General features: G+C 46.8%; 1 protein-coding gene across 2 annotated transcripts in view; it reads right to left on the reverse strand.

Annotated features, from left to right (window-relative positions):
- Positions 1-13,293, reverse strand: part of LOC137249204 (zinc finger protein 665-like) — a 146,921-nt gene that overhangs the window by 100,967 nt on the left and 32,661 nt on the right. For both annotated transcript variants that reach the window (XR_010952287.1, XM_067780506.1), the window contains exon 4: positions 12,871-13,032. Coding sequence is in view for 1 of the 2 variants with exons in the window: in XM_067780506.1 (XP_067636607.1) it covers positions 12,871-13,032 (162 nt within the window). In the remaining variant the exon portion in view is untranslated. The remainder of the gene's footprint in view (positions 1-12,870; positions 13,033-13,293) is intronic.

The following is a 13,293-nucleotide window of genomic DNA, read 5'->3' on the forward strand; positions in this document are numbered from 1 at the left end:
TGAGCGTGTACCTCAGAGCGAGGAGTTAGACGGAAACACCCCGAGTGGATCTGCTGCCCCTGGCCCTGATGAAGGAACCACCTCCGCGCCCGGAGATCTGGTAGGTGGGGATACGGCCTCGAGCGAATCCGCAACCACCACAACAAATCTCAGGGACCCATGCAACACCTTAAGTGAACATGGGGCCGATATCGAACTGGCACGCAGCACTCCGGATGCCAAGAGCGATACACTCTCGGTATCAGAGTTTTCGGGCCAGTTCTTTACTGGCATGGGCGAGCATCTTCTGCTGGAATCCGACCCGTCGGATGCCGAATTCGACGATACTATCGTAGAGGAGGCATCCGACGTTGCGGATCAGCAGAGGATGAACGTCGATGCTGAAGCCGACCTTTAACGGGCGCGCAGGTACTTCAGATAAACCTTCACCACTCTAAGGCAGCCTCGGCTGCCCTAATCTTACGTCTCAGCGCAACAGATGAGGACGTCGTTCTAGTCCAGGAGCCTTGGGTCGTTGGCAGCAAGGTCTGTGGGGTCTATTCTAAGGACTACCAGCTGGTGACACCGCCCGTGGCAGGTAGAATCAGATCTTGTATTCTAATAAAGAAAACTCTAGTATTTATTCTCCTATCTCTTTTTAGCGACGAGGACTTTACCTGTATTAGCCTCGAGCTACAGGACCGAACGCTCTGGCTGATGTCCGCCTATCTGGCGCACGATCGCCCAACGTCTGTACAGGACCGACTCTGCAAAGCGGTACGGGAGGCCCATGGTAAAGGGTGCCCGATAATAATCGGAGCCGATGCCTACGCACATCACACCGCTTGGGGCTCTACCGACATTAACACTAGGGGTGAGTCTCTTTTTGATTCTATTATTAACAACAATCTAAGTATATGCAACTCTGGAGACAAACCAACTTTTATCACCTCAAATAGAAAGGAGGTTCTAGATATTACTCTAGTTTCAGGGCCATTCTCTGACCTTGTCGAAAATTGGAGAGTTTCCAACGAAAACTCCTACTCTGATCATATGTATATCACCTTTACTATGCTTTTGAGTACACCGCCTAGGGTGGCTTACAGGAATAGGAGACGTACGGACTGGAACTTTTATAAAAAAGTCCTATCCTCTACTCTCCTAAGAAACGTTTCTCACGGTAGGTCGAGCCTACCGCTAAGAACTGATGAAGCGCCTCCTTTAGATACAACATTTGCTTCTCTCGGTGAGCTAGACTCATCGTCCAAAATAGAAGAAGCAGTAGATCTTGTCACCAAATCTTGTAACGCTGTCTTCACAGCAGCCTGCCCGGAGATTAGGGTAAGGGGCAAAAAGAAACCCTATTGGTGGAACCAAGAAATCTCCGAGCAGAGGAAAAACAGCAGAAAACTGTTTAACGAGGCTAAGCGCACTGGAATCTTGTTCCATTATAAGGAAGCCTTAAAATCTTTCCAGAAGAGGCCAATCGCATACGAAAGGTCCTCTCCAAAAACCCCATACCTCCCAGCTGCATTCGCACAGCGAACGGAGAATGGGCCACTTCTAGTACGGAAATTCTAGATACCCTGGTCAGCACTCACTTTCCAGGCTGCACCTCTCAACCATACCTCTTAAACATGCAATCTAACCGAGGGCCGTTTCGACCCCTGGACCACATAGTTAGCGAAAAAGGAGTTATATGGGCAACAAGTCCTTTAAACCCTTCAAATCTCCGGGAATGGATGGAATATTTCCCGCTGAGTTGCAAGCTGCAAGCGATCTTATAAGCCCGCTGCTAGCTAAAATCTACAAGGCCTGCCTCAATCTGGTCTATATCCCCACGGAAGGGACCAAGGCAAAGGTAGTCTTCATACCCAAAGGAGGCAGGATATCGGGCAACTGTCCAAAGGATTTCAGACCAATAAGTCTGACCTCCTTCCTCCTAAAAGTTCTAGAACGGTTGCTGGACGCATATATTAGACGATCGGCAAATAAGCCACTAATCTCCAACAACCAACACGCCTACTCTAAGGGCAAATCCGTAGAGACAGCTCTACATGCTATCACTACTAAGATAGAGAAGGGTCTTGCCTTTAAAGAATTTACGCTGGGTATATTTCTCGACATAGAAGGAGCCTTCAACAACGTTCTCCCAGCAGCGGTCACAAAATCTCTACGTTCACTAGGGGTGGAAGAGCCTCTTGTGAAATTCGTCGAGCTCCTTCTAAACAAGAGAATCATTATCTCTGAGCTGGACAGCTCATCGTTAATAAGGTATACCAACAGAGGAACCCCCCAGGGGGCGTTCTTTCTCCTCTACTATGGAACCTGACGGTGAACGCTCTGTTATCTATACTACAGCCCACCGGATGCCAAGTCATTGCATATGCCGACGACATAGCCTTGACAGTTACCGGCAAACACCTTCCGGTACTTGGCGAACTCTTGCAAAATGCTCTTAATCTAACAAACACTTGGTCTAGGGAATGCGGACTCAGCATCAGCAGTGAAAAAACTGAGATCTGCTTTTTACCCGCAAACGCATTATACCGGAATTTACCCTCCCGTCCCTAAATAGGAGGGAAATCAAACTCTCTACCGAGGTTAAATATCTCGGAGTTATTCTAGACAGGAAGCTTGACTGGAAGCGAAATGTGGAGGAACGATCCAGGAAAGCCACAATGGCTCTCTACGCTTGTAAGTCGGCAATTGGAAAATGGTGGGGTCTCCAGCCACGCATAGTCCATTGGATCTACACGGCAGTGGTGAGACCCATACTCTTCTACGCCGCCACCGTATGGTGGACGGCAATCGATATCGAATCTAACAAGAGCAAAGTAACGAGAGTGCAGAGGACGGCGGCAATGCTTACCAGCGGTGCCCTCCCCTCCACTCCCACCAAAGCTCTTGAAACCATATTATTCCTTCTCCCAACTGATCTATATGGTAGATACCGTGCCTCCTGCAACGCGGCAAGGCTCAACGCTATCGAACCATGGAGGGACCGCAGGTTTGGTCCTTCTTGAAATTGGACCATACAACATCGTCCCCTTGCTGGGACAACCCATTTTCCACAAGAATCCCAGAGAGGAACGAGTGGGCAAACGGCGAGGAGCCGGGATCTCACGAAATCTCCGTTTTTACAGATGGCTCTAAACTAAACAACAGAGTCGGCAGCGGAATATTCTCGGAGAAGCTCAATCTAAGTGAGAGCTTTTGCTTACCCGACCACTGCAGTGTTTTTCAGGCTGAACTCATAGCTATCTGGGAAGCAGCTCTCTTTCTTACTAACCTGCAGGTGACCAATTCTATTTCAATTTTCTCTGACAGCCAAGCTGCCATAAAATCCCTGCAATGCAGTAACACCTCGTCACTAGTGGCATTGAAGTGCAGAGAAACCCTCAACAAACTAGCTGAAAATTGCAGTCTAAGTATAATATGGGTTCCTGGCACTGTGCCATCTCGGGAAACTGCGCTGCGGATGAGCTAGCTAGGGAAGGCACCAACCTGCAAACAATAACATCCGCGGGTTGGGCCCGCCCTCCTCTAAACACTTGCAAACACTGCCTGCCGCCAAAATCGTTGAGAGATTTGGCAACTCTCCCAGCGTAAATTGACGGCAGAGCAAAAAAGTTCTCTGGCCTGGGCCAGGAAGATTATTGCTGCCAAGAAGAGCAGCAATAACAACCCCATCCCCAAGGTACTAGGACTACCTCTTCTGCCACCAAACAATCTTCTGACCCGAAGATGCCGGCCTTTAAAAGACAAAGGTCTATGGGAAATGCCTCGAGCGTTCCCAAAAGGCACAAGCCTTCGGCCACTACTCCCCCTGCCCTGACCAAAACCTTCAGCGAGGCGCCTAAGGCCAACTTTACGCTGGCGGTTTTGAACCGCGGTCACCCCCATGGGAACATGATCCCGGATAACTGGAAGGATGTCTTTAACGGCCTTCTCAAGATCTTTAAGGACATCATGACCAAGTATCCGGGGCCGGCTCCCACTATTCGTGATGCCGGCTGGCACCAGGGCAGGGTGAAGCTTGTTTCCTGCGCCGATGAGCGCTCTTGCAAGCTATACAAACTCGCCATAGCTTCGCTAGGACAGCTGTGACCTGGGCCAGCTTGGATGCGGTCGGTTTGGAAGAAATTCCGAACAGACCGAGAGCTTGGGCCTGGGTCCCAGACGGCATAGCGGATCCTGGCGAGATTTTAGAAACCATCGCAGAATCGAATAAGGGGCTACCTTCGGGTGATTGGAGGGTAGTCCGGGTCGGCGAGACAAGGGCGAAGCAGCGTTATGTTGGTTTCATCATAAACGAGGCTTCTCTCCCTTAGCTTGACGAATGTGGTGGAGTTTTAAGCTACGGCTTCTACTCCATCACGTTGAAGATTCGAAGGGATGGTACTAAAGAAGAAGCACCGGACGAAGGTGAGCGTGTACCTCAGAGCGAGGAGTTAGACGGAAACACCCCGAGTGGATCTGCTGCCCCTGGCCCTGATGAAGGAACCACCTCCGCGCCCGGAGATCTGGTAGGTGGGGATACGGCCTCGAGCGAATCCGCAACCACCACAACAAATCTCAGGGACCCATGCAACACCTTAAGTGAACATGGGGCCGATATCGAACTGGCACGCAGCACTCCGGATGCCAAGAGCGATACACTCTCGGTATCAGAGTTTTCGGGCCAGTTCTTTACTGGCATGGGCGAGCATCTTCTGCTGGAATCCGACCCGTCGGATGCCGAATTCGACGATACTATCGTAGAGGAGGCATCCGACGTTGCGGATCAGCAGAGGATGAACGTCGATGCTGAAGCCGACCTTTAACGGGCGCGCAGGTACTTCAGATAAACCTTCACCACTCTAAGGCAGCCTCGGCTGCCCTAATCTTACGTCTCAGCGCAACAGATGAGGACGTCGTTCTAGTCCAGGAGCCTTGGGTCGTTGGCAGCAAGGTCTGTGGGCTCTATTCTAAGGACTACCAGCTGGTGACACCGCCCGTGGCAGGTAGAATCAGATCTTGTATTCTAATAAAGAAAACTCTAGTATTTATTCTCCTATCTCTTTTTAGCGACGAGGACTTTACCTGTATTAGCCTCGAGCTACAGGACCGAACGCTCTGGCTGATGTCCGCCTATCTGGCGCACGATCGCCCAACGTCTGTACAGGACCGACTCTGCAAAGCGGTACGGGAGGCCCATGGTAAAGGGTGCCCGATAATAATCGGAGCCGATGCCTACGCACATCACACCGCTTGGGGCTCTACCGACATTAACACTAGGGGTGAGTCTCTTTTTGATTCTATTATTAACAACAATCTAAGTATATGCAACTCTGGAGACAAACCAACTTTTATCACCTCAAATAGAAAGGAGGTTCTAGATATTACTCTAGTTTCAGGGCCATTCTCTGACCTTGTCGAAAATTGGAGAGTTTCCAACGAAAACTCCTACTCTGATCATATGTATATCACCTTTACTATGCTTTTGAGTACACCGCCTAGGGTGGCTTACAGGAATAGGAGACGTACGGACTGGAACTTTTATAAAAAAGTCCTATCCTCTACTCTCCTAAGAAACGTTTCTCACGGTAGGTCGAGCCTACCGCTAAGAACTGATGAAGCGCCTCCTTTAGATACAACATTTGCTTCTCTCGGTGAGCTAGACTCATCGTCCAAAATAGAAGAAGCAGTAGATCTTGTCACCAAATCTTGTAACGCTGTCTTCACAGCAGCCTGCCCGGAGATTAGGGTAAGGGGCAAAAAGAAACCCTATTGGTGGAACCAAGAAATCTCCGAGCAGAGGAAAAACAGCAGAAAACTGTTTAACGAGGCTAAGCGCACTGGAATCTTGTTCCATTATAAGGAAGCCTTAAAATCTTTCCAGAAGAGGCCAATCGCATACGAAACGTCCTCTCCAAAAACCCCATACCTCCCAGCTGCATTCGCACAGCGAACGGAGAATGGGCCACTTCTAGTACGGAAATTCTAGATACCCTGGTCAGCACTCACTTTCCAGGCTGCACCTCTCAACCATACCTCTTAAACATGCAATCTAACCGAGGGCCGTTTCGACCCCTGGACCACATAGTTAGCGAAAAAGGAGTTATATGGGCAACAAGTCCTTTAAACCCTTCAAATCTCCGGGAATGGATGGAATATTTCCCGCTGAGTTGCAAGCTGCAAGCGATCTTATAAGCCCGCTGCTAGCTAAAATCTACAAGGCCTGCCTCAATCTGGTCTATATCCCCACGGAAGGGACCAAGGCAAAGGTAGTCTTCATACCCAAAGGAGGCAGGATATCGGGCAACTGTCCAAAGGATTTCAGACCAATAAGTCTGACCTCCTTCCTCCTAAAAGTTCTAGAACGGTTGCTGGACGCATATATTAGACGATCGGCAAATAAGCCACTAATCTCCAACAACCAACACGCCTACTCTAAGGGCAAATCCGTAGAGACAGCTCTACATGCTATCACTACTAAGATAGAGAAGGGTCTTGCCTTTAAAGAATTTACGCTGGGTATATTTCTCGACATAGAAGGAGCCTTCAACAACGTTCTCCCAGCAGCGGTCACAAAATCTCTACGTTCACTAGGGGTGGAAGAGCCTCTTGTGAAATTCGTCGAGCTCCTTCTAAACAAGAGAATCATTATCTCTGAGCTGGACAGCTCATCGTTAATAAGGTATACCAACAGAGGAACCCCCCAGGGGGCGTTCTTTCTCCTCTACTATGGAACCTGACGGTGAACGCTCTGTTATCTATACTACAGCCCACCGGATGCCAAGTCATTGCATATGCCGACGACATAGCCTTGACAGTTACCGGCAAACACCTTCCGGTACTTGGCGAACTCTTGCAAAATGCTCTTAATCTAACAAACACTTGGTCTAGGGAATGCGGACTCAGCATCAGCAGTGAAAAAACTGAGATCTGCTTTTTACCCGCAAACGCATTATACCGGAATTTACCCTCCCGTCCCTAAATAGGAGGGAAATCAAACTCTCTACCGAGGTTAAATATCTCGGAGTTATTCTAGACAGGAAGCTTGACTGGAAGCGAAATGTGGAGGAACGATCCAGGAAAGCCACAATGGCTCTCTACGCTTGTAAGTCGGCAATTGGAAAATGGTGGGGTCTCCAGCCACGCATAGTCCATTGGATCTACACGGCAGTGGTGAGACCCATACTCTTCTACGCCGCCACCGTATGGTGGACGGCAATCGATATCGAATCTAACAAGAGCAAAGTAACGAGAGTGCAGAGGACGGCGGCAATGCTTACCAGCGGTGCCCTCCCCTCCACTCCCACCAAAGCTCTTGAAACCATATTATTCCTTCTCCCAACTGATCTATATGGTAGATACCGTGCCTCCTGCAACGCGGCAAGGCTCAACGCTATCGAACCATGGAGGGACCGCAGGTTTGGTCCTTCTTGAAATTGGACCATACAACATCGTCCCCTTGCTGGGACAACCCATTTTCCACAAGAATCCCAGAGAGGAACGAGTGGGCAAACGGCGAGGAGCCGGGATCTCACGAAATCTCCGTTTTTACAGATGGCTCTAAACTAAACAACAGAGTCGGCAGCGGAATATTCTCGGAGAAGCTCAATCTAAGTGAGAGCTTTTGCTTACCCGACCACTGCAGTGTTTTTCAGGCTGAACTCATAGCTATCTGGGAAGCAGCTCTCTTTCTTACTAACCTGCAGGTGACCAATTCTATTTCAATTTTCTCTGACAGCCAAGCTGCCATAAAATCCCTGCAATGCAGTAACACCTCGTCACTAGTGGCATTGAAGTGCAGAGAAACCCTCAACAAACTAGCTGAAAATTGCAGTCTAAGTATAATATGGGTTCCTGGCACTGTGCCATCTCGGGAAACTGCGCTGCGGATGAGCTAGCTAGGGAAGGCACCAACCTGCAAACAATAACATCCGCGGGTTGGGCCCGCCCTCCTCTAAACACTTGCAAACACTGCCTGCGATCTCTTTTCACGCATCAGGCAAACGCCAGATGGGCCAAGGAACGTACATGTAATATATTCATGTAAATCTGGCCTAAGCTGGATGGAAAGAGATCGCAAACGGTGATATTGTTAAACCGTATCTCTATAAGCCCACTAGTAGGCCTTCTTACAGGTCACTGTCTCATGGGCACTCACGGTGCCTATATGGGCCTGCAGACAAATGACATCTGCCGCAGCTGTAGGGACGAGGAGGAGATAGAAAGCGTAGAGCACTATCTGTGCCACTGTCCCGCACTGTCAAAAACCCGGTACCAATGCCTCCACAGACACTCCTTTGGGTGCCTTGCGGAGCTTGAATCTATAAACCCAAACGACATCTTGCGTTTCATTAGGCAAACGCGCTGGTTTAGCCTCACTGGGGTCTAAACTTTCTTCTTCTTCGAAAAGTAGCGTAACAGGAAATAGGGAACCCCGCGTGATAGCATAACGGGCCACAACGGCCTACGTGAGTCTCCGCTCGGACAGCGGAGGCAGCCACTTTAACCTAACCTAACCTATATCAACTCACGCCATTTTTAGATGTCGATGGTCTAGTCAATGGCAGAATCGACGCCACATATTGCCAGTCACAGCTAGACGCCCAGTTATTCTACCACATTATCATCATGTTACACGGCTTATCGTCGTCTTCAGAGGCCGATTATTTAGTCTTCATCCGTCTAAGAAAGGACTTTGATTGTTTGAAATTTTTCTCTACAAGCAATATATGTTTAGAATTGAATCCAACTTGAGACAAAATCCTAAAAGTTTTTGGCAATACATCAACACGAAACGGAAAAGTTGTGGGTTTCCAACTACCCTGTCTTACGATGGTACTGTATCCGACAACATAGTTGATTCTCGTAACTCAATCATATCTACTCCCATCGCTATATTATTCAATAAGTGCTTAAGTAAAGGTATCTTTTTACACTCTTGGAAGCTTTGCACAATATTGCCAGTCTACAAATCGAGTAACCGAAATGACGTATCTAACTATAGACCCATTGTGAAACAAAGTAATTTAAAAAAAATCATCGATCACGTGATCAAAGCTAAACTATACGATCACGTTCAATCATATATCTCTATACATCAATACGGATTTGTACCCTCGAGATCAACTTCTTCAAATCTGATCTTAATTACAAACAAAATAGTTAACGCCTTTGAGAGCCAAGCACAGTTAGATGTAGTTTACACTGACTTTTCTAAGGCATTCGACAAGGTAGACACCTCCATTCTCTTGGAAAAACTCAAAGCATTCGGTATTAACGGAAACCTTCTAGATTTTTTCTCAATTTTTCTTATGGGACGAAAACTTTTCGCCCAAATGGAATCCTCTAGATCTCAAACTTACATACATGCTTGGTCAGGTATCCCCCAAGGTACACATCTTGGGCCTCTCCTCTTTTTATTATTTATTAATGACCTTCCTGATCAATTTTCAACTGCGGATTGTCTTATGTTTGCGGATGATGTTAAATTATTCCTAAAAATTCAAAATACAATTGACTGTTCTAGTCTTCAGTCTGATTTAAATAATCTCTCTAATTGGTGTATATTAAATCATCTCCATCTAAATGTTAGTAAATGTTGCGTCCAAGGCCGTAGCCAGGATTTTATTTAGCGTTTGAACAACTTTGCTCAAGTTACTATTGCGCCGGCTGAGTGGAAGGTAACTATATCTGGGTTATCTTTTCAAAACCGTCGGATCTCAGAATTTTTGTTTAAAAACGGTTACCTGAGATTTTTGTTGAAGGCTGCCTATCTCACAATTTCTATTCCTGCAAAAATTGTTACACAATATTAAAATAACACGCTGCTTTGCTTAGTTTTTCGTTAGTATTTATTACAATTAAGGTAACAAAAATTCATAGGTATACATGTAGCCATGCATTTAAAATAAAAATAAAACTTGAAAATAACGCCCCAGTAAGAAAGTTTTAAAATAAAATATTTGGCGATATTGAAGCAAGTGAATAAATAAAACTGGCCGGTCCATGAGGACCTCACATAGACTGATTGAGTCGGTAGTGCTACCACAAGTTTGTTTTAACAACCAAACTGAAAAACCCTGTCAAAAACCAGGACCTATGTTATAAAATAACTCCGTCCTCTTGGCAAATACTAGAAGCTTCCTAGGACTTAAGCAACTTGCTGCTTCTAGATCTGACAGCTGTGTCACTCCTAATAGCTGGAGTCTTAGCCTGGCAAGTGCAGGGCACGAGCACAGAACGTGCTCGATCGTTTCCTCCTCCAACCCGCACTTCCTACATCTGCCATCACTGACCAAGCCTAATTTAAAGACATGTGACGCCACAAGGCAGTGTTCAGTCAGAATACCCGTCATGGGTCTACAGTCCTCTCTTTTTAATGATAGAAGCAACTGTGTTAGTCTAAGGTTGTAAGACCTACACATAATCTTCGACACTTTACAGCCCCGCGCTTAACCCACGCCTTTCCCGCTTGGTCGATCATGTGCACCTGTCGCCTTCGCTTAATCTCGCCCAATCTAATTGGGACATCTACGGAACAAGCTTCTAGGAATGCGCCCTTTTTAGCTAGTTTGTCCGCTTTTTCATTCCCATCTATTCCCATATGCCCTGGGACCCAATATAGATGTATGCTTCTCCCTGTCCCGATTCTCTCCAGAGACTGCTTACACTCTAACACGAATTTAATGCTGTGCTATGCGAGATTACTGCCCTTAATTGCTGCTTGACTGTCAATATAAATGTTAACACGGTTGCAGCTTAAGCTATTCTCTTCCAGGGTTTCTACTGCTTTGGTTACGGCTAATATTTCCGCCTGGAAAACGCTACAGTAATCCGGCAGCCTGTAGGCTGCTTATTTCCGGATCAGCACAGCATACCGCAGACCCTACTCCTTCCACTACTTTGGAACCATCGGTGTACACATGTATCGCCTCGTCCGCCATTTGCGCACCCTTGCGCCAACCGTTCACCTCTATTGTGGCCTTAAGATCTCCCTCGAAGCGCAGATAGGGAATATTGTAGTCTGTTCGTTTTGTGATTGATGACGCTATACTACTATGGCCATATGGTCGGCGTTCAAGCTGCCCCGAAGCACCGAACCTGGTTGCGGTCGTTAACGATTTGTTCTTTGCTACCAGGTCTACAGGTGGGATGTGCAGAATGGCATACAGTGCAGCCGTCGGGGTTGTTTTCAGGGCTCCCGTAATGCTAAGCATCGATAGTCTGCATACCCCCTCTAATTTTTTGAGGTATGTTGTTTTTTGTGTGGCTTTCCACCAAACAAGAACTCCATAGTATAGAATAGGGCTTACAATCGCTGTAAAAACCCAGTGGGAAAGAGAGGGCGATAGGCCCCACGTACACCCCAGCATTCTTTTACATGCATAGAGTGCCGTTGAGGCCTTCTTCACCCTCTCCTCCACTTTCGAGCTTCCATGACAGCTTACTGTCTAGGATGATTCCTAGATATTTTGTGCAAGGTTTCTCCTCTAAGGTCACCCCTCCTAACTTAGGCCTGGTCCGATTTGGGACCTTGTACCTCTTTGTAAACAAGACCATATCCGTCTTCTCCGCATTGACTTTCAACCCGACATTAGATGCCCAGGTATGAATATCCCGAAGCGCCCGATCCATCAAAGAACTAATCGTTGGAAGGCACTTTCCACTTATGACAATTGCAACGTCATCTGCGTAAGCCGTAAGTTTTACGGGTCCCTTATCGAATTGCCAGAGCAGTTGGTTGATGACCAGCGTCCACAGCAGAGGTGATAGCACCCCTCCCTGCGGCGTGCCCCTGTCCTCTGATTTCGTGGCCTCGTACAATCCCCATTGTGATGTAATCTTTCTGCAATTTAACATGCAGCCGATCCATCTGATTAAGGCAGGATGTACTTAAGACCATCCATAATCGCCCATTTTGCAACATTATTGAAAGCCCCGGCAATGTCCAAGAAGACTCCTAGAGCATGGGATTCAAGGGGTTGTGTAGCGCAATATATAGCTTCTCCAACCCAATTGTCAACCTCACCTTCGAGCGGCGAATCCCGTTTCACTAACAGACGAGGCTCTGGCGACCCCAAGCTCCTCATGGAACTTGTGTGTGGGGAGGGAGGGATGTCCTGAAGGTTTAATGTGGCCATATAAATCGTTCCCGAGATGGTCGGGCCAGCACCTTAATGGTGCTGTGTTACCGGAGCGTATCGGATCTGTATCCGACAAAGGACCATCACATCGATAACACTCCCCTAAGCCTTCGGGGAGTAACCTAATCGCTACAACAACAACAACAACAACTCCTAGAGCATACTCCTTATATTCCAGGGATTTCTCTATGCTTATTATCACCCTATGCAATGCGGTGTCTACCGACTTGCCTTTGGCAAGTCTTGGACTTTATGTATACATCTATCAGCCAAGAGGACGGAGTTATTTTATAACATAGGTCCTGGCTTTTGATAGGATTTTTCAGTTTGGTCGTTAAAACAAACTTCTGGTAACACTACGGACTTATTCAGGCTATGCGAGGTCCTCATGGACCGGCCAGTTCAACCTAGCCTAACCCAACATTTTTTTGGTTTTTGCGAGTTTGTGACATTGCCCAAAAATGTGCGCAGATTTCGTGTTGGGGTTGATGATTTTAGGGTTTTTTTTTAGCTGGGAATTTTGTGTTTGGGGATTTAATGTTAGTCCGCTTCATTCGCTTTTTTCTCAACCTTTCGCACACGACTGCCAGGACATAAATGCATCGCAAGAAAATGCACTAGCTTAAAATACTTTCAGGTCAAATGCGATGAAATGCTTTAAAATTATTTATAAAAAGCGTCGCATTTGGATTTTTGAACCCAAACTGACGCTTTTGGCCCAGTGTAAATACTACATAAGAAAACTTACCGCTTTTCACAAATATCACATTTATAAGGCTTTTCGCCGCTATGAAGTCGTTTATGATGCCTTAAAGAACTTTTTCGTCTAAAACATTTACCACAAATATCGCACTCGAGTTTGTTGCCTTGTTGTTTAAGTTGTTTGCCATCTTCAAGATTTTCTTTACATCTGAATAAGTAAAAAACACAGATAATCAAAGAAACGCATTTGTTTTAAGATATAAGAATAGGTTAGATGCATATTATCATGAAGAGTTTATTACAAAATATGACGTCCAATATAAAAAATAAAAATGCACGTAAGGAGCGATAACCTTCGAAGAGATTTTAGGCCGAGCTTCCTTTTCCTACAAATTGGCGGGACAGAACAGGGACAGGACCTACTTGTTTTATGCCGGTTCCGAACGGCATCTGCAAGGCAGATGAGTTT

The sequence above is a fragment of the Eurosta solidaginis genome, chromosome 4, assembly GCF_040869045.1.
Source record: "Eurosta solidaginis isolate ZX-2024a chromosome 4, ASM4086904v1, whole genome shotgun sequence".
NCBI lineage: Eukaryota > Metazoa > Arthropoda > Insecta > Diptera > Tephritidae > Eurosta > Eurosta solidaginis.